Source organism: Budorcas taxicolor, chromosome 1 (genome assembly GCF_023091745.1).
Source record: "Budorcas taxicolor isolate Tak-1 chromosome 1, Takin1.1, whole genome shotgun sequence".
Taxonomy (NCBI): Eukaryota; Metazoa; Chordata; class Mammalia; order Artiodactyla; family Bovidae; genus Budorcas; species Budorcas taxicolor.
Window position 1 is genome coordinate 30,564,019 of NC_068910.1, and position 24,130 is coordinate 30,588,148.

At 42.4% G+C, this 24,130-nt stretch overlaps 1 protein-coding gene across 2 annotated transcripts in view; it reads right to left on the minus strand.

Annotated features, from left to right (window-relative positions):
* Positions 1-355: 355 nt before the first annotated feature.
* Positions 356-24,130, minus strand: part of EIF4E3 (eukaryotic translation initiation factor 4E family member 3) — a 42,958-nt gene continuing 19,183 nt past the window's right edge. Inside the window, exons 3-8 of one of the 2 annotated variants that reach the window (XR_008198972.1) lie at positions 17,350-17,444; positions 15,714-15,774; positions 12,128-12,194; positions 8,293-8,448; positions 3,704-3,861; positions 356-745 (exon numbers count right to left, since the gene is read on the minus strand). Coding sequence is in view for 1 of the 2 variants with exons in the window: in XM_052636121.1 (XP_052492081.1) it covers positions 3,815-3,861; positions 8,293-8,448; positions 12,128-12,194; positions 15,714-15,774; positions 17,350-17,444 (426 nt within the window). In the remaining variant the exon portion in view is untranslated. Of the gene's footprint in view, positions 746-2,044; positions 3,862-8,292; positions 8,449-12,127; positions 12,195-15,713; positions 15,775-17,349; positions 17,445-24,130 lie in introns of those variants that run through there. The other variant, XM_052636121.1, reaches the window with a different exon arrangement.

Here is a 24,130-nt window from a genome sequence, read left to right on the forward strand (position 1 = left end):
GCTACACAGAAGATGAGTTCCAAGGGGTTTTTTCACTGCACTCCCATACCTAACCTTTTCCTCCTCACCTTCAGACTCCTCTCTGAGGTTGAGGCAGTTCTCCAGGCATTTACAATCCTGAGTCACCGAACTCTCTTGTGATCGGTCTGAATATCCTCCATTAGGAAATAAACCATCTACAGGCAGTCCTCTACTTTCATTTGTAGTGAGTGGAATGTGATAGAAACGTCAACACAGGAAAGGTGAACACCAGACTTACGCTTTTAAAGAGGAGGTTCAAATTTAGAAAGCGAACACAAACAAAAGAATCCAACTCTAATTTCACTTCTCCCCTTGGACACAATATTTGTCTAATATGATGAAATATTTCTGGCATTTCTTATATGTTGGTTTATTTCATTCCTTCTCTTCCTAACTGCTCAAAGGCTCAATAAGAGCCTAAAATTTGAGATTTTTTAAACCACATCCGGAGTGTTCTATCGTTGATACAGTTTTATTAGGTGTAGGGGAACTAAACCTCTACTGGTAGCATCTCATCAAAGTTTTATAAAACCACAAGAGCAATAGGCAGTAGAATCTTAATGTAATTACACAAGCAGAGCTGGATACATTATGCTGCTGAGCCAGGACCGTCGGCTGGAAGGCAGCGCCACCGTGTGATCGATCTAAACGTTGTCAGTTTCATGTTAAGTACAAAAGTTGGGATCCTCTTGGAGTCGGGCATCTTATAGCAAAGCCCCACCTCCTGGAATAATAAAGTTATTTTAGAACGCCACACCATGACACTGCTTCAGGGCATCTGATTATGTACGTGTCTATCAATGGCCAGATTGGATCAGATATTTAGTGCACGATTGGGGCGACTTGCTTTGGGGTTAGAGGGTGTTCCCTGTTTAAGGAAACTTGGACTGGGATTTAGCCCTCAGACTTCAGTGCTCAGCTGCATCACACTGGCTAATCCCCTGTCCCTTCATAAAAGGCAATCTCTGTTGGTAGATTATACATTATGTCAAGTGGACCCAACAATACTCAAAAGTTTCTTTCAACTATGAAGTCTTGTGACCGTATGTAGGATGTGGATATCAGCTAAATTCAAGAGAGTGGAGAAGATCAGAGTCAAGTCAAACTCAAAGTTTACCGGAACTGTGTTTTCCTTTCCATATTTTTCTCCATCAACTATATCCTGAATTTAATAGGTACACGATATTAAATGGACATGTTCTCTGTAAACTATACCCTCACTTTAGAAATGCGGAAAAGGTGGAGGAGGGAGGAGAAATATCAAAATGGAGTAAGTCAGCACTCAGAAAGCACTTAAAAAAGAAAACCAAAATACAGACAAGTTACTTTCAACAGGTATGATCCATCCCCAGTTGAACAGGAGGGACTGCGGATGACTCTACACGGAGTCCAGGCTACACCTGCAAAGACTTGGCTGAAAGACACCAGGCTTCTGCTGGGACTGCCCATTTTCCCTGGCCGTGGCCAAGGAGGGGACACTACCCTAACACAAAAGTCACATGCCCCACAAGACAGTCCCTTGTCCCTCAAAAGAGTATTAGCTTCTTTAATCCAAAAAGGTAATGAGAGGTTTTTAAACTGATTAAATCAGCTTAGTTCATACACTGTCCCTTATGAACTAAATATTCAATTAAAACAATTTCCAAAGCAAAATCTGACAAAATCCTCTCTCAGAGTAATTTAGATGATAGGTTCTTAACTTAGGCAAATTAAATCCTTCTCACGGTTGGTATTTCCCAGAGTCAGAAAGAGTTGCACAAGTTCTCTGGGACAGAAAAATCTACTTTGTGTGTTAAGCCATGTTCCGCGATCATAAACAATAGAAACTAGAAAACATTAATGGGAGCCTAACATTCCTGTTCCTTTTACTTTATTTTTTTTCTTCAAAAGCTACATACATGCAAAACTTGAACATGTCATCACAATGCCTTAAATAAAGTTCAAAAATAAAAATACTTCATCATCCATTTACTTAAGGAAATATATGACAATTATAAAGAAGATAAGTCAATTATATCCTTTCTTCTAATCTACCAGAAAAAATACTTATAGTATAAAAGAGAATTTAAACTCATGCCCAGAAAATTTTTTTCAATTCTTGATCAATAATTTAAAAACAAGTTGGATGTTGGTACAATGTTTAAAAAGAACAAGTTCCAGGCTTTTGAAAATGGGTCTGATATCCTTATACCTCATTTTGAAATCACTGGAGAAACTCAAGTTTAGAAACAAAGCATTAAAAAAAAGCCATGATCATTTTTTTTATTATGGTTGATGTGGTTAGTAATGCAAGTGAAGGGTACAATGATTGTAAAGAGATGTTGTTTGAAGTCCTTTAAAGTGTTTAAATGGAGAATTTTATTTACAAACTCAGGTTGGGGGTTGGAAGAAGCCCCACCTCTCTCTGCTGGTCAATAATGCAAGAGGAATTAAAAATCCTGGGTGAAAGGAAATCTGGAGTTCACTGCCCTTCTGTGAGATGTATAAGCATGCCCTAGCTCCCCTGACTCCAGAAAAAAAGCTGGCAGGAGGCAGCCTTTCTAAATGGCCCTGCCTTTTTCAGGTAGATGTAGTAGGAGGCCTGGCAGAGTGCAGGGAGGGAAATGGGAACATTCTGAGTGTTCCAGAGGGTGGTCATTTCCTTCTATTAAAATGTATTTATTTGGTAACATAATACGATGTATCTCAACAATTCCAAAAATTAATGTGAACAAAATGCATTCAGAGTTCAACTTTGTGAATGTTCACATTCATCTTGGAAATGAGATTTAACTTCTGCTCCTAAATGAAAAAGGCAGGGGAAAGTTGCCCAGGCTAGAGGATGATTGATTATTGGAAACGACACACAACATGAACAGGGAAATGGGATCATTTAACAAAATGTGTCTGAATTGATTTGGAGAGCCCTAAATGGGTACACACACCCAAAATTCAGAAGAAGGTTAGTTCAAACAATTAAAATATCACCTTCTCTTTAAATCAAAAATTACAAGGTTTCCTACTGAGACGAATCCTTTGCTACCACTCTAGGCCTTCTTTTCAAAAGGCCAAATTGAAATTCTGGTTGGAAAATACTTCCACAGAAGGTCCAAAGATTTACAGTTTGATATATATCCTGATACTCAACTGTGATTATAGTTTTCATGTTTGGCAACCCAACTATTATTTTCCTTTCATTTCTAACAAAAAAATTATTAAAAAGGAAAAATAAAAGATGTGGGTGCTGTCAGTGCAAAATCAGATTAAGTAAGGTTTTTCTTTTCCCTGGGATAGCAAAAAAAAACAATGCCCAGTGCAGAGTATGTAGGAATGTGTCACAACAAATAATCAAAAGACAGGTTTCACCAAGCTAGTGTTCCTCGGAGGACAGTGTGGTTTTCAAAAGCAGTATTGTCACGATTATGCATATTCTCATTAACTAGGTACAGCACAGCTACTTAAAGGGAAACCGATTTCTTGTGCCTCAATGAAAGGGGAGTATAGAAAACAATAATTAGACTGAATGAGGAATTTAAAAGAGAGAAAAAAAAAAACTGGAGAGAAAAGAACAGAGAATTCATAAAGCCAAAAATAAAAAGAAAGAAAAGCAAGTAATGTGACAGTAAAAACCCACACAATCTCCCCCCCTCCCCACCTGCCACTTTGAGTCCTAATTGCTCAATCTGCAGGGGCAGAAACCCACTCTAAATGAACCAGCATCGGGCTCCGGCAGGTCTCCTCTTCACTCTCCCTCCTGTTAAGACCGTTTCCAAAACCAATCAGCAAAGGACAAAGAATTCTTTACAGAGTGCAATTAGTGTTTTCCACGTCCACCTTCAAAAGCATGATGCTCTTCATGGGCTAAAGGACAGAAAAAAAACAAAAAAGAAAAAAAGGAAAGAAAACTTTAAGCAAAGGATGGGGCAACCCTCCTCTAAGGCATCTCATTCAGTTTCCCCAAATGTTGGCAAGAACTCAAACACCTTTGTGTGCCAGTAACTGTTAGCTAAGGCGTGCATTTCCTGAGAAACGTAATAATGAGAATTAAAACAGGGAATAAACAAGCAATGGGCATGCTGCCTGTTTCTTCTTGCTGGGCTGGGGAGGATGAGTAATCCTGACAAGCTGATGAGGAGGATATGCCGGGCTGTGAGCAAATGCTGCGGGGAAAACGGGGCCCCTGCAGGATGCTGGGCTGGGGGTGTGGGCTGCCTCACAGAACCCAGACAGGGCCATTCACAAACCTATCTTGAAAAACCAAACCAAACAAAAAGTAAAACAAAACAGAGAACAACACAAGGGGGTAGCAATTCTCGTAGGTCCTCCCCTACCTCTAAACACTCTCTGTGGGGGAATGAAGTTTGATTAAACGGATGGGTCTTTTATTTTTCCCAGTCATGGTTTTTGTTTTTTTGTTTTTTCCTTTTTTTTTTTTTTTCCAGCCCTACGGGTCTGGCTTGCAAAATGACTAATTACAAATAGGAACTCTAGAATAAAAAATGATGTAACCAAAAATATTTTCCAAAGGCTTACATTTTTATAAAATGGAAGTGGGAACTAGGAGGCCTATGAAATATAGAATATGTCCTCCAAGGCAAAAGGCCAAGTTTGAAATTCTATTTTCCAGAGCTGGTTCAACCATTATCATGAAGCGAGGGTGGATCCTCTTCTCTCAAGAGGAAAAGTTACTATGACAGGTCGAACACAGCCAAGGGCCACTCAGGATTCCCCATGCTTTGCCCCCACAACTCTTCCCTGCTAGGAAGGGAGTCCTGGGAAGGCAGACATGGGCTGGCCCATTTTATGTCTCCTAAGTCTGTATTTTTCAGATAAAACTAGATTCTTCAGACTAGTGTGGGGTCAGGGTTTGGCAGGGAATAGGATCATTTTCCCTTCAGGATTATCCTGGTTGTTCACTTAAACCTGGTCTTCACTTGGATGAAACACTGGGAGAGGCACCCTTTATAGCTCTGAGGGCTACCTCAGGTCGGCCCAATTCCTATGAGCATCCAGGAATCTAAACTGATGTAACTGAACATTTCTCTTATGCAGAAATTTAGAAATATTTCAATTTTTATGTTTTTTAAAAAATTCTTTTTAAGAAAGACTTTAATGATAGACATTAAAGAAAACATGGCCTGCTCTGCAATAAAATATATCGTTATTGCTGGATCAAGGTGGGAAGCCACAGGTCTCTTAGTGACACTGGGCACCAAATGATTCAGTCAGGAGAAAGGGACTGTCTGCAGATTTTTATTACTCCTAAGTGTGAGGGACAGCTTGGGGCAGTCACCGTTGAGACAGTTCAATTCCGATGGGTTATGGAGACAGAACAGAACATTCAGAATCGGGTGGGGGGGGGGGCCATTCTGAGAAACAGAAAATTCGGCAGGCTTTAGGTGAGCTCTGGCTGAAAGGGAATATAGAAAAGCTCAAAGCCAGTAATCAGCAAACTTCCTTCTGGAAGAGGGCAGAGAATACACATCTTAGGCTCTGTGGGTCTCAGGGTCTCTGTCTCAACTATTAACTCTGCCCTTGTAACATGAAAACAGCCGCAGATGATATGTACGCAAATGGGCATTGCTAGGCGCCAATACGCTTTATATATACATATGTATATGAAATGTGGATTTCATAGAATGTTCATATGTTACAAAATGTAGTTCTTTCGATTTTTTTTCCAACCAGTGAAAAATGTGAAAGCCATTCTCAGCTGCAGCCCATACAAAAACAGGTGGGAAGGTGGCAGATTTGGTTTGACAGTGCAGTTTGCCAACCTTGGCTCTGAACAATTCTCACATCAGAAGACATTTGTCATTCAGCTGCTCTGAAGAACCTAACATAATTTGGGGGGTGGCAGGGGAGGAGGTCTCTCTTCATTTCAGTTTCTTGGTCAAATGACCGATCTGTAGCCAATGCACAGAGAACTTTTATCAACAGCCTGACTCTCAGCCACCCGGCTGGAGGCCTGGCCCAAATTCATTAGGTTTCTTTGTTCATAGAAAATCTACACTTCAAGTGGCTCCTGAATACTAACACTAGGATCCTGCTTTAACAAGACAGAGGAAAGGCATGGAGTTGGCTGTTTGTAATCTGGCTCACCGGATCATTGTTCTTCACCCAGCTATGAAGAACGTTTCTGCCCAAACTTCCTTTTTCCAAATCAATTCTGCAGTGGATGGTGTATAACTCTACTGAGTAAAGGACTGCCTGCTTCATATAAATAAAGAGAACTGCTTGTTTTTTCCAATCCCAATTTGAATAATTTTTGAATTTTTGAATGATAATTTATACTATTACAATATGCATTTCTACTAGGACCCACAGCCTAAGTCGCAATTTTCACAATGGTGTCTACACTTAGAGAGTCAGTTTGGGGAGCTGCATGTCCCCTCTCTGTTTGGCCTTTTTCTCCCCCTGCTCCCCAGTCATTGCAACATCGAAGTGATGACTACCCTGGCACCGTCTTACCTGGCTATTGCCACTGCCCTAATAACTTGCCTAACCTCTGATGGCCTAATTACCTCTGTGGCCTAAACACTTCTATCACATTGAGTCTGCTGCTACCTGCCAGCAGGTTAGCTAGAAATTTAATCATAGAATTTTGAAGCAGAAGGGACCTTGGAGATCATTTAAGACCAACCTCCTCAATATTAAGAAGGGAAAGTGAAAGGATGAGAGAATGTGACTTGCTTGAGGTCACGGTGTTGAAATGGGATGAAAATCCAGAGTGCCTGACTTCACAATTCCAAATCACTTTCCTCCTCTTTGAAGGGATAAGGGGAGCTGGGTCTAAGGCTCGCATTTGCTCCATTCATAAACGGCAGTGAAACACTTCCTTTTGGAGAGTTTCTGCTGGAGTTAGTCTCAGTGAGTAGAGAAAAAAAAAAAAAAAAGACCCTTGGTGACCTTTCAATTAATGTCTGGGTTGAAAATACAATCAATGTCCCCTGAGGAATCCAACATCCCCCAAGGAATCCTGGTGTGCTGTAGTCCATGGGGTCGCAAAGAGTCAGACATGACTGAGCGACTAAACTGAACTGAAGAAATCCAAATTGCATCTACAAACATGTGATTTCCATGCTGCACAATCAGTTAAGCAACTTGTGTAGTGCCATCTTCTATCTCTTCTATATAAACTTCCATTTAAAACTCAGAAGCTAAACACCTTCTGGATATCTGCAGCAGCAGATCTGTCCCATAGCTTACAACCTAAATCACTGGGCTTGCCATTATATGATTTCTAAGAGGGAGGCCTTACATTCACCCCATAGTAAGACACTGACAAAACAAAGTCTGATTTTTTTCTTCTTTTTGATAAGCGGTTGGGAAAAGTAAAACGGCCATGGAGTGTATTTCATTCATTCTAAGATGCACGTCCCCCCCACCTCCCCATTGCACATTTGAAGACCCCTGGAATTAAGACCATGTCACAGTTAAATCAGGAGACTTTTATTTTTCTTTCTTAGTAATACTAAAAGAGTACTTATCATCAAAGGCATCTTAGATTCAATGAAACACCATGGTTGAAAAAAATTGGGTTACTGACTCTTGAAATAGTTTGGGAAAACAGGAAATTCATCATATGTGTGCAGGGCTGTCAATCCTCTCCTCTAACTCACTGTTAAAACTGTAACCTGCAGTTTGATCTACTAAACATTGGTTTAATAGCACTAAGCTGTTTTCATTATGAAAAAGATGACTTTTTCAAAAGAGCACACAAAAGCAATGAACATGAATCATGATGGAAACAATGGGTCCACACACCTATTCATACTGTTAACATTTCACCACTGTGCGTGCATTCTCTCCTGGGTCACAGTCATCTGTAATGAGGACGTATTAGCATTTCAGTAGAACGTTCAATCATGCCTGTGCTCAGAATGAGTTCCTCCACAAATACAGATGTTACACATTATAAATCCCTGTTTATGAAGGGATGATTGAAAATCTACCTGCCAGCTCATATAATAACTTTTTTGTTATTGTTGCTTCAAATAGAAGGCAATTTCTTCTAAGAATGACAAGTCTGAGATTAGGTTTAAAATTTTGAAATAACAAAAACAATAATGTATCTCTTTTTTGATGATACATGTGTTTAGATGACAAAATCTCATTTTAATTTCTAAAGCTAAACTGTTTTTTTAGACCCATAAATGTATTTTATTGAATTATTTAGTGGATCATAGAATTTCAAGTGACTCTCCGTGCACCTCTTTGGCAACACAGTTTCTGTCCTTAAAAGTATGAAAGAATAAGCTAGAAAGCAGTAACTGGAAATGAAGCACTTACGTTTATAAAATACTGCTTTAAAAGATATGTGGGGCAGGAGTTCATAGATCTTTTCTAAAACGGTGGCTTCACCGACTAACGCGGCATTTACATTCCAGACTTGGACGACATCTTCTCGGTCCCGGACGCTGACACTAACGCCTATTACTTCATCATCTGAAGGGAAGGCAGGGGAAAAATAGAAATGAGTGATCATTTCAAGTCTTCCAGAGTTGGCTTTTTAACCCTTATCATTTTATTGGTAGGTTATGAAGATGATCATAAGAAAGTGGCATGAGAGGACTCGTGATAAATACTAAGGGAAAATCACTGGACAAAAGCAAGTTAGTGAGCTAAAGCTGTAGCGGTCCCATCACATTCATCCAGGGACTTAGATAAACAGAGTGTCCCAGCCAAACAAATTTTCCAGATAAGTAATGTGCCCTTTTTAACATGTTACCGAAGCCTTGGACTATTTGGAACTCTGTTTTGATGAGACTTTTTCTAAAACAAGTTGCATAATGTTCGGCTCTCTGAAAGCCAAGTGAACTCACATGAACTGTTCCTCGATGCTTGGCTGTCGTTAAGAACAGCAAGTATTTCTCCTGACTTCCTGCCAACCATTCAGAGATCTTGGGGTGGCTAGCACTCCGGGCCCCAACACTAACTGGACCCAGACTGCGTGTTCTGAGTTGCTCACTCTGCTTTCTGTGGTTTGCTTGTCTGCTCCTGTCCTGTTAATCCTCCTAGCTCTCTCCTGCTTCTCCCTAGCCATACCCCTTCTGGTCTGGGCATTTTAACTGTGGGCTAGAGAATCAATGACCATCTGTTAGCACTGTGTATAAAGTAAGAGCAAATATCGCCTAAGTGTGGCTCCGTTATTACAGCACTTCAGTGAGTGGGCAGGAAAGTATTTCTCTACTTTGATTAATGTAGGTCTTTTTTTTTTAAGACTGAATTCCAGATTTGGGGCTGTTTTGTAGGTATTTGAGAATTGGTGGCTGGAAAAGTAAGGTTATGTACTGTCCTAAGGAGGTACTCTCTATATAGTAATTAGCAGCAAAATGACAGGAGTAAAGCCTGTTGACTCCAGATTTACATGCTGGCTGCACATTACTGAAATAGGGTCACCCTTTGACCCTGCACACTCAGCATCAACGAGTTAGATGTGAATGATGAGCATTATCAAAGTTAGGAAACTGTGCTGCAGTTAATACGTTTTGCCTAATTGTCTTTATGGTAAATCTGTACATCTCAATATTTACATTGTCAGTTTTCCTGTGTGTCTTCTGAGGATTAAAAGGTTTCAGCACTTAGATACACTGCAAATGAGGGCCTGTCCAATTACTAGAGGGGTTCATTTTCAGCAAAATAATTGTCTTCTTTTCTTCGTCCTTCACTTCTTGCCTTCATTCCCTCTTTCCCTTTCCTTTTAAAATAAATTGCACTCTGGGCTAAATATGTGTGATATGATACTAAATAATTCCCTGTATAGAAATGTGTGAAAGCAGGCAAAATCAGTGGGAGGTGTCAGAAGTCAGGCTGGTGGCCACCTTTCGGGGAGGCAGGGTGTGGAGAGATTCTGAAGGGCCATGGACATTCTGTTCCTTGACGTGGATGCCAGTTATGGGAATTTGTTTACTTTGGGAATGTTTATCAAACTACACACAGTATAGTCTGTGTCCGTCTCTGTATACATGTCACAATTCAACAAAAATTCCTCCCCCAAAGCAAACAGTACCTGATCATGGCCATTCATGGAAACTTATTAGCCCATCAAGAAATGTGTCTTATGTACAGGTTTCTTATTTTTCCTTTTATCTTCAAAGTATATTTGCTAGCGCTCAATGTTAAATCTTAAGTGAACTTAAAATCAGCAAGCAAAGAGGAAAGCTTCCATATTGATCACTGTCAAGAATCGTCATGAAGCTCAGCCAGGAGAAGATTAGCATTTTCTTGTCTTTTGATTTTGCCCATTTCTACACCATTGGTACACCAAAGGGTGCTGGAACGGATTGGTGCTGGAAAGGCTGAACTGTCAGTGTTTCAGTGTGGCCTGGTTTTTGGTACCTTGGTGTAGCCTCCTGGCACAGCACTTTCAGAAGGGCATGACAAGAAGGCTGCAGCCTGTATGCAAAAGAAGATCCATCGGCCAGTATGGAATATTCACAAGTAGCATCAAGCAGCAAGGCCCTGACGATTCTAGGATACTGGCAGCGCAAGACATCAGAGCTAGGAGGAGTCACTGTATGCAGATGAGGGAAGTGAGGCCCAGAGACAAGAGCTGCCCTGCTGCAGTGGTGGAGTTGGGTTAATGAGGAGCCAGCGGTTAATAGCTAACAGTGCTCTCATTCCGATGTCAACCACAGAACAATACACCTCCTTTGCTCAATCCTGGCTATTTATTATTACTTAGACTATTTTCCCTGGTTCTAGAAATGGGAATAATTCATACAGAAAACTCCCAGGGATGTATGTGTTTATAATAACAATGAAGACACAGTTTTTTGGCTACATATTGTAAAGTTGCCAACTACCCCCTATTAAAACAGAAGGGACCTGTACTTTTAAGACAGTTTCCTCTTAACCGAGGTTCTGTCTTCAGTGAATAAAAAGAAGTATAACAATTAAGGACAACGAAAGTAAAATGAAGAAACAGTCAGTGAGGTAAACCTGGAACCTGCGTGGAACTGGCTAAGCCTAGGAGGGTTCCCAAAGGCAGCACCATTTAAGAAGTCTGAGGGCAAATCAATCAATATCAATTAGCTTAAAAAGAAATTGTAACTGAAAGCTGAACAGGTAAAATGTTATTCTAAATGTTACCTCTCAGAAGCATTCAAAAAGAACTACCCAAGAAGAAAACAAATTTGTAAACTAGCAATTCAATTTTCCTCTTTGAGTGGTTTCATGACAAAAAACAAAGCAAAATAAAAACGGGGAAAGGAATTGAGAGGTACAAACTATTAGGTAAAAAAATAGGCTGCAGGGCTGTTGTGCAGCTTGAGGAAGAGAGTCAGTATTTTGTAATGACTACAGAGGGAGTATATGACCTTGGGAAACTGTGACTATGACTAGGTTGGGCACATGTTAACTTACACATTTTGTACATCAACTATACTTCGATTGAAAAATGCAAAATAGAAATGTATTCACAGGGCTCTCAGAGCTCATTCAGTATTTGAAAATGGTCTGTAAAGTCCTGAAGACTTTACATTTTAGCCTTAGCTGTGGGATCATAGGCACTAATGGTGATTCAGCCCCACCTCCCCTTTGTGGCTCATTCTGAGTAGAGGGATGAAGAGAAAGACAGACAGCAAGGGCGAGGGATTGAGAGAGACAGAAAGGATCGTGCCAACTTAACTACAAACTTCAGCAGACAACAAACATACCTGCCTCTTCTGGAAGGGTTGGAATGGACAAAGGAAACCTACCACCAACTGTGTTAGGAATCAATGTCAAATTTCATTTTCTCCTGGGACAAATACAGTGCTGTATGCCAATTATACTTCAACTTAAGAAATAATTTTTTTTCCTTTTTTCCTACCTATTTATCTTAGACAGATGGTCATGGATACTATGAAGACGAGCTATATGTGCAAAAAATACATACATATATAAACACACACACATATGTATATGCACATAATATACAAATATGTAAATATACATATGTACCTACACATATAACATTGAAACGCCATGATCACATGGAAAAAAGCTAAGTAAACATCACAGTGACAAAATAAACGACCCTGAGATATGCAAAAGCCAAACATATGGAAACAAACGTCAGCAGGGGGAAAGCACAAGCCAAGCGCACGCAAGTGGGGATGACCAGAGCTGAGAGCATCGTTACCTGCGGCGGCACAGTCTGTGAACTGTTCCCCGATAGTCGCTAACAGCAACTCTTTCCAAACTGTGGACTTGTGTGGGAAGAGAATAAAAAACACGCCAGAACCGAAGAAGAGAAACACATACACGTTTTTAAACAATTATCTTCAGGAGCTACACAGGTCACTTTTTCTTTCAGCTCTCACGCCCTATCCACACCTGTACTACAGGCCCACAGATGTGGCTGAACCATGGGTGTGAACACTCACGTGGTGGCACAGATCATACTGTTTTACACATCACTTTGCACAGAAAGATACAAGGGATCCCAAGTCACAAACTCTGTGTCCACGAAACTGTATGTTTAACGTGGCAAAGCTAATCTTGAGTGCCACCTGGGATGAATTTGAGAAGAATGTGCGAGAAATGCATTCAAATGACCTAGGATTTTCTAATCTCTTTCTCTCTGATTCAAAATGTATCAGCTGGTTGTAAGTGAATGCTATTAGTAAAATCCTCCTCAAAAACCCTTTGCTGTTTTTCTTGAAGTTTATAAGGCATTTCCAAGGTTACACAAGTGAAGAACACTTGAGGAAATTTCTGGTTTATTGAGGGCTGGAGACTTGGAGATTTCTGTTTACTTGAAGGCATTCTGTTTCTGCTAAATAACTTAACTGTGTGTACTGTGTATGTGTGTGTGTGCAGACGTGCATTCCCCTCAAAGAATCAGTGCAGGTGGTAAAGAGTCTGCCTGCAATGTGGAAGACCCAGGTTTGATTTCTGGGCCAGGAAGATCCCCTGGAGAAGGGAATGGCAACTCACTCCAGTATTGTTGCCTGGAGAATTCCATGGAGAGAGAGAGGAGCCTTGACGGGCTACAGTCTGCAGGGCTGCAAAGAGTCGGACACAACTGAGCAACTAACACTTTCACTTTTCAGTTTCACTTTCTGGTCCACTCCTTCCCAATGAGAAAACCTGAGCCTCTCCTACTCCTACTAACACCATCCATCAACAGCCAGTGTCTACACACAGGTAACTGGAGGCCTCCAAGTTCTTCTGGTTTCTCCTCGAAAAGCTCTTCATCCCGGATCTCTTCCTTGTCATGGTGCATGCACTCTGAACCCTGTCAGAACTGGGTTTGAAACATGACAGCCGGCTGAGTACCTATGCCCCAGGCCGGCTATCAGCCTCTCTGAGCATCAGTTTCCCTTTGGTGAACAGGGAGTAATAAAAGGACCGACCTCCCAGGGTTGCTGTGACCATGAAATTAGTCAACATATGCATTTGACGGGCTCAGTAATGTGACTGCAACAACAGGGCTGGAGATTTAAGATCTGTTCCATAAATAGCTGCGCGTGTGCTCTGGACCAGCTGCCCAGTATAGATTAACTATAATAAGTGTGTGTTATCATCATGTTCTAATGAGCTGAAAGCAGCCTCGCTGAATTTTTAACCAGGACCACAGCAGTGAACAGTAATGACTTTCCCTCTCAAAGAGGGTTTTCTTTTCTCTTTCCTAGACCCTGGTCTACCTCCCACCCACCTAGAAGCCCTCCCTTTCCGTTTCCTCTCTGTCCCGTCTGCAGTCTCTTACGCTATCAGGGGCCTTGAAGGTGAGTGTGTCGAGAGGAAGTTATGGGAAGGAGACGTTCCCTGTCCCACAGTGACTGCAGACAAGGCCAGCCCACCAGACTCCCGCTGGTCAGCAAAGAAGAGAGGGCTGAGTGGCTTGGGATGAGGACATTTCTACAGTCGTGAAGGCGTTATTACTTCTGACTGAATGTGCTTGAGTGAGCTGACCAGGAGGGAGGACAAACATCTTTCAGCTACTTTTCACCCATCATGATCGTTTCCACTGGAGTTCAACATCTACCGTGAGTAAAAAAAGAACGTGACAAGGAAAACCTGTTTTCACGGAAATTCAAAATGACAGCAGGCAGGATTTAGTTCCCTGATCAAGAATCGAACCCAAGCCCCCCTGCATTGGGAGCAAAGAGTCTTAGCCACTGGACCACCAGGGAAGTCCCTCCCCTGACATTTTTTAAATCCTATATATCAAATAATAGGCAAATCTTGTAGCTAGGCACCTTAATGATAGTTTGCATTTTTAAGAAACAAACTGGGTCATATCTTTCCGATCAGTTCAGTCACTTAGTTGTGTCCAACTCTTTGTGACCCCACAAAGAGGGGTGGACTGCAGCACGCCAGGGTTCCCTGTCCATCACCAACTCCTGGAGCTGGCTCAAACTCATAGTCGGTGATGCCGTCCAACCATCTCATCCTCTGTAGTCCCCTTCAGTCCTCCCGCCTTCAATCTTTCCCAGCATCAGGGTCTTTTCCAATGAGTCAGTTCTTCCCATCCGGTGGCCAAAGTACTGAAGTTGCAGCCTCAGCAATGCCTGGTCAAGCCTATAGGTCCCTAGAGATGTTTCAATTCTTTGCACTTATCCATACGAAAGAAACCATGAAAAGGTGAGACTGTCAGTCCTCACATCCATTGTTTCCCAAGGCTTCAGAGCAGATTTGAATGTTCTTGTCAGTGAGTATAATGAAGTAGAGCCCACTCTTAGGAAACCCAGGCTTCTGAGGCATGACCACCGCCGATCAGTGCCCCAGCAGGACATGCCACCACCCAGGTTTGCATCAGCCCCAGAAAGAGACTCAGCACAGCCCTGCATCAAACCCCAAAGTACACTGAGATGCAGCCGCTCCCATGCGTCCAGACCCTCCAAGCTGGGATCACTCTCAGGAGTGTTGGTCGTTACAGTGGGGAGGGGATGAGCCTTTGCTGGGAAGGGTCATGCTTTTCACTATGTAAACCTACTTCCACATGTTGGCTATGGCTGGGGAGGACAACACAACCATAATTAGCTTTTTGGTAAAGTTTACAGGTATGGCGTTGTTCAGACTCTATGATACAGTCATACTATTACTCCATTTCTACACAGACTCACAGTGTATTTTCAAGGTGACAGTGTTTAAGATAGAAAACCACCAAGACTGGAGTTTGGGATGGACATGTACACACTGCTATATTTCATGGATAACCAACAAGGACCTACTGTGGAACTCTGCTCAATGTTACACGGCAGCGTGGAAGGGAGGGGAGTCTGGGGAAGAATGGATACGTGTATACGTATGGCTGAGTCCCTTCACTGTTCACCTGAAACTATCACACATTGTTAATCAGCTATGCTGCTGCTGCTGCTAAACCACTTCAAGTCGTGCCTGACTCTTTGCAACCCTGTGGACTGTAGCCTGCCAGGCTCCTCTGTCCATGGCATTCTCCAGGCAAGAGTACTGGAGTGGGTTGCCATGCCCTCCTCCAGGGATCTTCCTGACCCAGGGATTGAACCCAAGTCTCTTATGTCTCCTGCACTGGCAGGCGGGTTCTTTATCATTTAGCACCCCTGGGAAGCCTGTTAATCAGCTATACCCCAATGGAAAATAAAGTCTAAAAAAAAAAAAAAGAAAACCACCAAGTTCAGAATTGAATTTCTCACTCCCAGTCCTGTTCTGAGTCTACTAGGTGGACTGTCTGAAACACACAATAGGTTCATCACATGCAATCAGCAACTTCAGCTCATGGAAAAGGATCAGAACAAACCTACCGTGCTGTCCTTGGGGACTTTCATCTTCCACACGCCACCCTTAGCATTACTCTCCTCTTCCCTGGATCAAAAACCAACGTTCAAAGTTATACTCCTGGATGACGTGGTCCTGCACACATCTAGTTTAACAACGCATGACATTAAAAACAAAAGACAAGGCAGCATCCTGCAATGAACTTCCCCATCCCTGTCTGTTGTACTGGAAACAGAAGCGGATGAAAGAAAAAGGAAGGCAATGGAGACGGAGAGGGGAGTGGGATTCAGTGGCCAGAAGGGCAGGGAAGATGATCATCCTCAAGGAAGGGTGCAGAGAGGCTCCCCAGAGTATCTGGGAGGGACTGCAAGTGCCTAACAGGGGTGGGGGCTTTTACATCTCCACGTCACGTTCTTGACATCGCCTCCTGACTGGCCTTTCAGCCCTGTGTCACAAGTCTAATGGGAGGCTCAACTCCTGTATAAGGTATCTGCTGCTTCCCACTGTAGTAACTGCTCCCCCTTCTGGCAAGAGCACCCCAATCTCCCTTTAAATAGCTTCCTGTCCTCTACTCTTGTGTCAGACACTTTCTGATATGGCTGATTTCACACCCTAGCTTTAAAGATAGGCTCATGACCCAGGTCTGCCCGTGAGAATGTTGTCTCCTCCTAGTCTTTGGGGTTGGCCAGGGATGGAAAGATGACCCACATGGGGCCAGAGAGAGCCTGCCCTGGCATTTTACTGGGGCTGGTGAATGCTGACGCTGACGAACTTGCAGGGTGAAAGATGAGCCTAGGAAAGCTATTTTGTCACCTAAATGGGAGAACCTGCCTGAAAATGAAACCAAGGCAGAGGAAAGCAAGGCGAATCTGCCACCGAGGGTCAGAGTCCCAGTAACAGCCAAGCACCCAGATCTGCCCGAAATTAGCCCCATCAGAAGACTATCTAGCTACAGAGGCCCAAAGATTCCATTTTTGGCTCAGTTTAGGTTTCTGTCATTTACTCTCAAAAAGTTAAGGTACATTTCCCTTCTATTAATGAGTAAATGACTTGGAAGACTCAAGGAACATGATACAAAGATTCACTATTAACTGGGATTCCAGCTGAGGCAAAGTGGCTTACTCTTCCCCACCCTCAGCACCACCCCAGCCATTAAAGAAGAAAGACAGCTTCCCCTTGACTGTGGGCCGTGATCAGTATCATACACTTTCTAGGTGGTCCATGTGAGGTATGTCTGAGGGGATGTGATCTTTGTTCATGCACGGTTCCTGGGCACCACATCTGTTTCCTCACCTTCCCTAAGCCTATAAGCTTTCTCATTGCACTGTCCGGGTCATTGCTGAACAAGTGAAAGAAGAAACCCAAATGATGCTGCACCCCCAAACAAAGACCTGCATGGGCCCTTCAGTGAGCTACTGAGGACCTACTTATGGAGAGGCCGCAGCAGGGTCCGCCATGGGCAGATGCTGAGATACCTACTCACCATCCTGGGGCACAAGGAGAAAGGGATGGCGGGCAGGGCCTATTTCAAAATTAAATCACGGCAGCATCACTAGGAGAAAATTACTGTGGCATTCCAATTTGGCATGAAGTTAAACATTTTATTAAGTTTACAATCATTTCCCACCCACCATAACTGCGAATTATACAGAAGACACTTACCAGAGTGGTCGCCTCTCTCCTCTCATTAAATGATAACTGCATCTCAAAGGCAGGCTAGTCACAGGAGGAATATTATTGTACACACTCCAGAATATCTTTAAAAGAAAAACACTTTGTTTAATATAGCGAGTATTGACTTACTATACTGCTAGATTGTAAAACTAATGTATTAAAGAAAAAAAAAAATCAGGTTCTCATTAAGTCCTATCCATTCAAACTAGATTTTTCTCAGTATTCTTTATAATTTTCTGCTAGGAAATGTAACATAACATTAAAGAATGTTCTTTTCTGAAGTCGGGCCAAGTTGTATGCTTCAGGAAACTATGGTTATTAAGCAACCATTCTTATGCAATGTGTCTCCACATAAAACTGGGTAAGGATCTTGCTAATGATTTTTCTGACACGTAGATGGCATATAATAAAGTCAGTAGTGCTGAATATATGTACTGAACCGTATTTCCTTGTAACACAGACTCTGTCTTCTAAGCCTAGAAAGAGTCTGTTACACTTTGGATTGGGGGAGGGGGTATACAGGAGGCAAACAGGAAACTCCCCACTTCCTTTCCTCTCCCAGCAGGAAAAAACGAACAGCTCAGCTGCCAAAGCAACAAGTTCCCCAGGATACAAGGTGTTATGAATTCCATGTCTGTGTGCTCCCCAAATTCACAGAGTGAAACCCAAGACCCCACTGGGATGGTATTAGGAGGTGGGGCCTTTGGGACAAAATCAGGCCATAAGGATGGAACACCCCATGCACCATGATGGTATTGGTGTCCTGATAAGGAAAGGAAGAGAGTTCTCTCTACCATGCACAGACAGTGCGAAGAGTTGACTCATTGGAAAAGACTCTGATGCTGGGAGGGATTGGGGGCAGGAGGAGAAGGGGACGACCGAGGATGAGATGGCTGGATGGCATCACTGACTCGATGGACATGAGTATGAGTGAACTCCGGGAGTTGGTGATGGACAAGCAGGCCTGGCGTGCTGCGATTCATGGGGTCGCAAAGAGTCAGACACGACTGAGTGACTGAACTGAACTGAACAGTATTCTGTCAGAGCAGCTGGCACTAATACACATGGTAGCTGGTAGTCAGAAACAGGGTACGTAAAAATAGTAGAGTAATAGTAACAATGAGAATAATAGCAGGAACATTAACAGGGCCAGAATTTGGTCTCTGAACGTCTACATGTTTATGAAATTTATCCTAATGACAATCTCAATAGAAGGTGTAATTATTAGCCTTGTTCTATGGATAAAGAAACTGAGGCACACAGACTAATCCCCCAGCATGACTGTTTGGAATGATTGCCAGGCTTAGGACAAAGACTAGGTATACACAGGAGAGAGTTCGTCCCAGTTTGTTCAGAACAGGCCTGAGAATCACTGCACTATGAACATATTTATGCACAGAATCACTATACAAATGAGAAACAATATTCTGTGTGCTGAGGTTAAGTCAAGGAAAACTGGGACTCCTAGTGGATCTGAGGAGAACAGAATAAGCAACAGAACAATTAGAAAAATGAATCCAAGGGTAGCATAGGTGGAATGACATTTTATCTATGCTGAACGATAATCCTCTCATCAAACACAGATAAAACAATCTTATCGGGTTGTTTCAGCCCATGTTGTGTGAAAATTAAAGCTGGATTCATTGCAAGGCCAGCTATAATGAATGGTAAAATAAAAGTGAAGGCAAAAGAAACACACCCTACTTGACAACAGATTTAATAAGAATACCTAGTGTTCCTTCGGAGAAGGCAATGGCACCCCATTCCAGTACTCTTGCCTGGAAAATCCCATGGATGGAGGAGCCTGGTGGGCTGCAGTCCATGGGGTCACTGAGGGTCAGACACGACTGAGCGACTTCACTTTCACTTTTCACTTTCATGCATTGGAGAAGGAAATGGCAACCCACTCCAGTGTTGTTGCCTGGAGAATCCCAGGGACGGGGGAGCCTGGTGGGCTGCTGTCTATGGGGTTGCACAGAGTCGGACACGACTGACGCGACTTAGCAGCAGCAGCAGCATCAGTGTTCCTTATACTAAACGGTGCTAAAGTAGGGAGTAGCTGAAAATAACTCTGTAAGTCATCAAACAGATGTCTATCTTTGTGGAAACACCTACCATATAAATGGTTGCAATCGGTGCAAATAGTAAGATTATCCCAATATTTCATTTCTGGTCTGTGGTATGGGTGTGAATAGGCAGAGCTGGAATTTGAGGCCAGGCACACGGACTCTAAAACCTGTGATCTTAACCACTCAGCAATTTCCTCCTCTGCAGACACTACGACCCATTTTAGGCACATCTTTCTCCAATCCTAGAAGCCATGGAACAGGTCATGAGGTCACAGAGTGAGGGGCACCATTGAAGACCATTTCCCACCAGCAGGTTCCCTTAATTCCTGGCTATGTTGCTGCCTCAGCTCTAGCCTGGGACTTCCACAATGATATGGCAAGGACCTGTGCAGAATTTATGAACACATTTATGCTAGAATATAAATGCCTGCTTTCACCAAGACGACTTCAGACCTGGGAAACTTCAAGTTTCCTAAAAGGGATCCCAGGCTAGAACACCTGCCAAAGTTCTCAAATCTTAACTTTTCACCCAGTGTTTGAGGCACCACAGAAAACACAACAAAACACTTCTCCCATTCCAAACTTAAGAACAACACACTAAGGACTGTGCTACGGTGTGTGACTTTAGAAGTTTCCTTGAAAACACAAATGGACAACTGATTTTGTTAGTCCTGGCAAATCTGAGAGGAGGAGATTACAGTCCAAGAAGATACAGTAAAAGACTTTACTCTGACCTAATGTACTTATTCAAGCCCATATTTGCATGCTTGTGCAGGAACAGAACATGAGAGTGAAATGTGTGGTAACTTCATTAAAAACAGCCCCATTAAACTCCACAGCACAAAGTCAGTCTGTTTCCTTACTGCAAACCTCACCCAGTGTGTAGCCTACTCGTCAGGCACGTGTGATGGAGAAAGAGCTGGAGGGAGGAAGCCAGCATCACACAGTCCCTTGCGCCGCCTCCTTTCCTGCGCAAGTAAAAGCGCCGTTTCCCTGGAAGCTGGAGAATTCCTGGTCATGCTCTCCATAACACACTTTTATTTTTGTTGAAACATCTATGTTTTATCATTGATAGAACCTTGCAAATAGATTTCAAAAGCCTGTAAACTTAGAATTAATTCTAACTGGCCTGCAAACAGTATATTACAATAGAACTAAGCACAATATTTATTTAAAATGATGAAGTGTTTTTCTTTTCAGAAGACTTAATGATAACTGGAGGAGAGGTAGGGAAAAGTCCAACATCATTTATTCAGTCAACATGTGTGGACCTCAGTGAGGGGCAGGGTGCTGTGATGAGTCTCAGGAGCAGTTACAGTCACTAGACAATGGTGTCCACTTGATAAATCCCCAACCTACTAGTTCTGATGAAGCAATTATGCTCCTCCTGACAGTTTTTTGCCAAATAGATCATTAATCATTGCCAGGAAAACTGGCAAATTTCCTCCTCAGTTTTTTACTGAATGTTCTGAAGAAAAAAAAAAAAAGAGAGAGAATAAATTTGAAAATACATGAAATGAAAAAACGCCACATGGAGACAGACAACGTAGTATACCAAAAAAAAAAAAAAAAAAAATTAAAATCGAGCAAATACACCTCCAAAGGAAAAAAGACATCGAAATCCACAATGTCTTCTGAGGGTCACAGCATATAAATCTTTGAAAGTATCTTTAAACAAACATTTTCATTCCTTAGGTAATTCTAATTGGCTGGGGCTTGCATCCCACCAACTGAATCAATGGTGTTTATGGAAAGGGCAGACAGAGCCCAGAAGAAAGAAGGCAACTACAGAGAGCTTAATGGATGTTTTTCGATCATAGCGGACACAACAGGCTGAAAGCAAAGTGCTTCTGACTTGGGAAACCTAGGTACTTGAGAGAGAAATGGGTTTTGCTTTGAATTCCAAAGGGCTTGACTTAAAGTAAGAACCAAAGTTTGGAGGACTGTTGGGGAGTAAGGAAGATGAAGGCTAGGATCAGGGCAATTTCCCACCATGCAGGAAGTCAGTGAATGAAAAACAGCGTCTGAATTAGGGAGCTAATGAGGTTCACACATTGAGAGAAACAGAGAAAAGTCGAGCTAAGCCAGACATGACTGAAGCGACTTAGCACGCACATGTATTCCTATGAAGACCTTCAGTTTACAATAAACAGTGTTGGACACTCATTTACAGAAGAGATGTGAAGTTTGTCTTTTCTTTAAATTTAAGCAAAATGTCCATCAATTTACAGGACCACTGGGTAGGACATCGAACAATGAGACACCTCAGGTATCACCTTTAAGGTGTTGCCACGCCCTTGGACTGCAAGGGGATCAAACCAGTCAATCCTAAAGAAAACCAATCATGAATATTCATCGGAAGGACTGATGCTGACGCTGAAGTCCCAACACTTTGGCCACCTGATGAAAAGAGCTGACTCGCTGGAAAAGACCCTGATGCTGGGAAAGACTGAAGACAAAAGGAGAAGGGGGCAGCAGAGGATCAGATGGTTAGATAGCATCACTGGCTCAATGGACACGAATTTAAGCAAAATCTGGGAGATGGGGAAGGACAAGGAAGCCTGGCATGCTGCAGTCCATGGGGTTGTAAAGAGTCAGACATGACTGAGCAGCTAACAGCAACAAAGTGGGTTAGAATGCTGTACAGGAATGAGTTTTCAGGGCTGAAATTTTGGTAGCAACAGAGCCCTCCCCTGCAAACTGCTTCTGGCTGGTAGCTCTCTCCCATCAAGCTTGTTCAGAAGCTGTCTTCTATTCTGTGCTGCATCCGTTCAGGACATAAAAACACAGGAGAAATGTGGAAAATTTGGAAATGTTTACACAAGAGTAAAAGGAATCAATAGGCTGTCTGGAAAACACATCTAAATGAAACATGGAATTTTCCAAGAAAGGCCATAAAGTAGGAAATAAATTTAACTCTAAGCAGAGGGCATTATTGTTGGCTGTGATGCGTGTGTCCTTAGCAAGGGTCACCGGGCCGGCTGGAGGCGCAGGCCTCATCCATCTACTCCTCCGTCAGGGAGGAGCAAAAGCAAAAGGATGGACCTAGAGGAGGAGGGACTTCCGGTCCAGAGACACAGCATGATGGGCTGTTTCCACCACATGTTTTGGGCCACTAACCTCCCAGACTCAGTCCCTCCAGCTGATCAATAGGGACAATAATTCCTCTTCTACCTCCATCTGCATCCTTGATTTGCTGAGGGCCTCAAAGTACAAGACATGCTACGTCCTTACAGAAAGCAATCAATAATAACACATGATCCTTACATTGCATCTAAACATGCATGAAGGAAAAAGAGACATAATTAGGGGATGTAAATCTTTTAGTACTGGCAGAGTGAACAGTCAAGAATAAACCTACCATCACAGAACAAAAAGAGAGTAGAGAAAAAGCATATTCTCAAATGATTTTAAAATCAGCACCCAGGCTAGTTCTCAAACACTAAAAACTATTCACCGATATTAAGGATACAGGCTGAAATCCCCAAACCTGTGGATAAGTTAAACATGTCTTCATTAAGTAGAGGTATTCGCAGTGGTATAATCTGGGGAATAATTGCCTGAAATCATCTAGAAGCCGTGGTGCACAGAATTTAAAACATGATTGAGAGTCAGAAAGACACAGGCACCCCAATGTTCACTGTGGCACTATATGCACCATAGCCAGGACATGGAAACAAGCTAAACGTCCATCAATGGCGGAATGGACGACGGAGATGCTGTACACATATACCATGGAATATTACTCAGCCATAAAAAATCAAAAGAAAAAAATAAGATTGTGCCATCTGCAGAGACATGAATGGGACTGTCAGAGAGTGAAGTAAGTCAGAAAGAGAACAAATGTTGTATATTAACGTATTTAGGTGGAATCTAGAAAAAATGATACAGATGAACCTATCTGCAAAGCAGAAATAGAGACACAGATGTAAAGAACAAATGTATGGACACCAAGCGGAGAAAGGGGCAGGGTGGGGTGAACTGGGAGGCTGGGGCTGACACCTATACACTACTATGTATAAAATGGATAACTAATGATAACGTACTGTACAGCACAGGGGAACTCTACTAAACGCTCTGTGGTGACCTAACTGGGAAGGAAACCCCAAAAAGAGGATATATGTATACATATAGCTCATTCATTGTGCTGTACAGCAGAAACCAACACAACATTGTAAAGCAACTATACAGCAATACAATTAAAAAAAATGATTGTGGGAAGTACAAGAAGATGTTCCAAGAGAAGTTGAGAAATAATGGCAGATGAGTTTATTATTATCTCACGCACTTACTATGTGTTTTTAAGTCCTATGCCATTTCATTCTCACAAACTCATACAACTTGTATCAGATTATTCCCATCGTAGAGATAAGTAAACAGATACAGAGAAGCAAAACAACTTGCCCCAGCTACTAAGTGGAAGATGTGAGACACTAACCCAGGCAATGTGACCACCCTACTACACCCCAGCCCACATCCTCCCTGGTTAGCTGATGAAGTTAAAGGGTAGAACTGTCAGGGTCTACTTTCGTTACAAAAGTGTTGGCTTTTGTAAAAGCTGTTGACAGGTGAGGGCTTATGAAGTGGCAAGCACTACTAAGAGCTATGCAATCTCACTTAATCCCTTATTCTACCTCAGGGAGCAGAACTGCTATTATCTATGTCAGTTTTACAGATGAGGAAATGGAGGGGGGACAGAC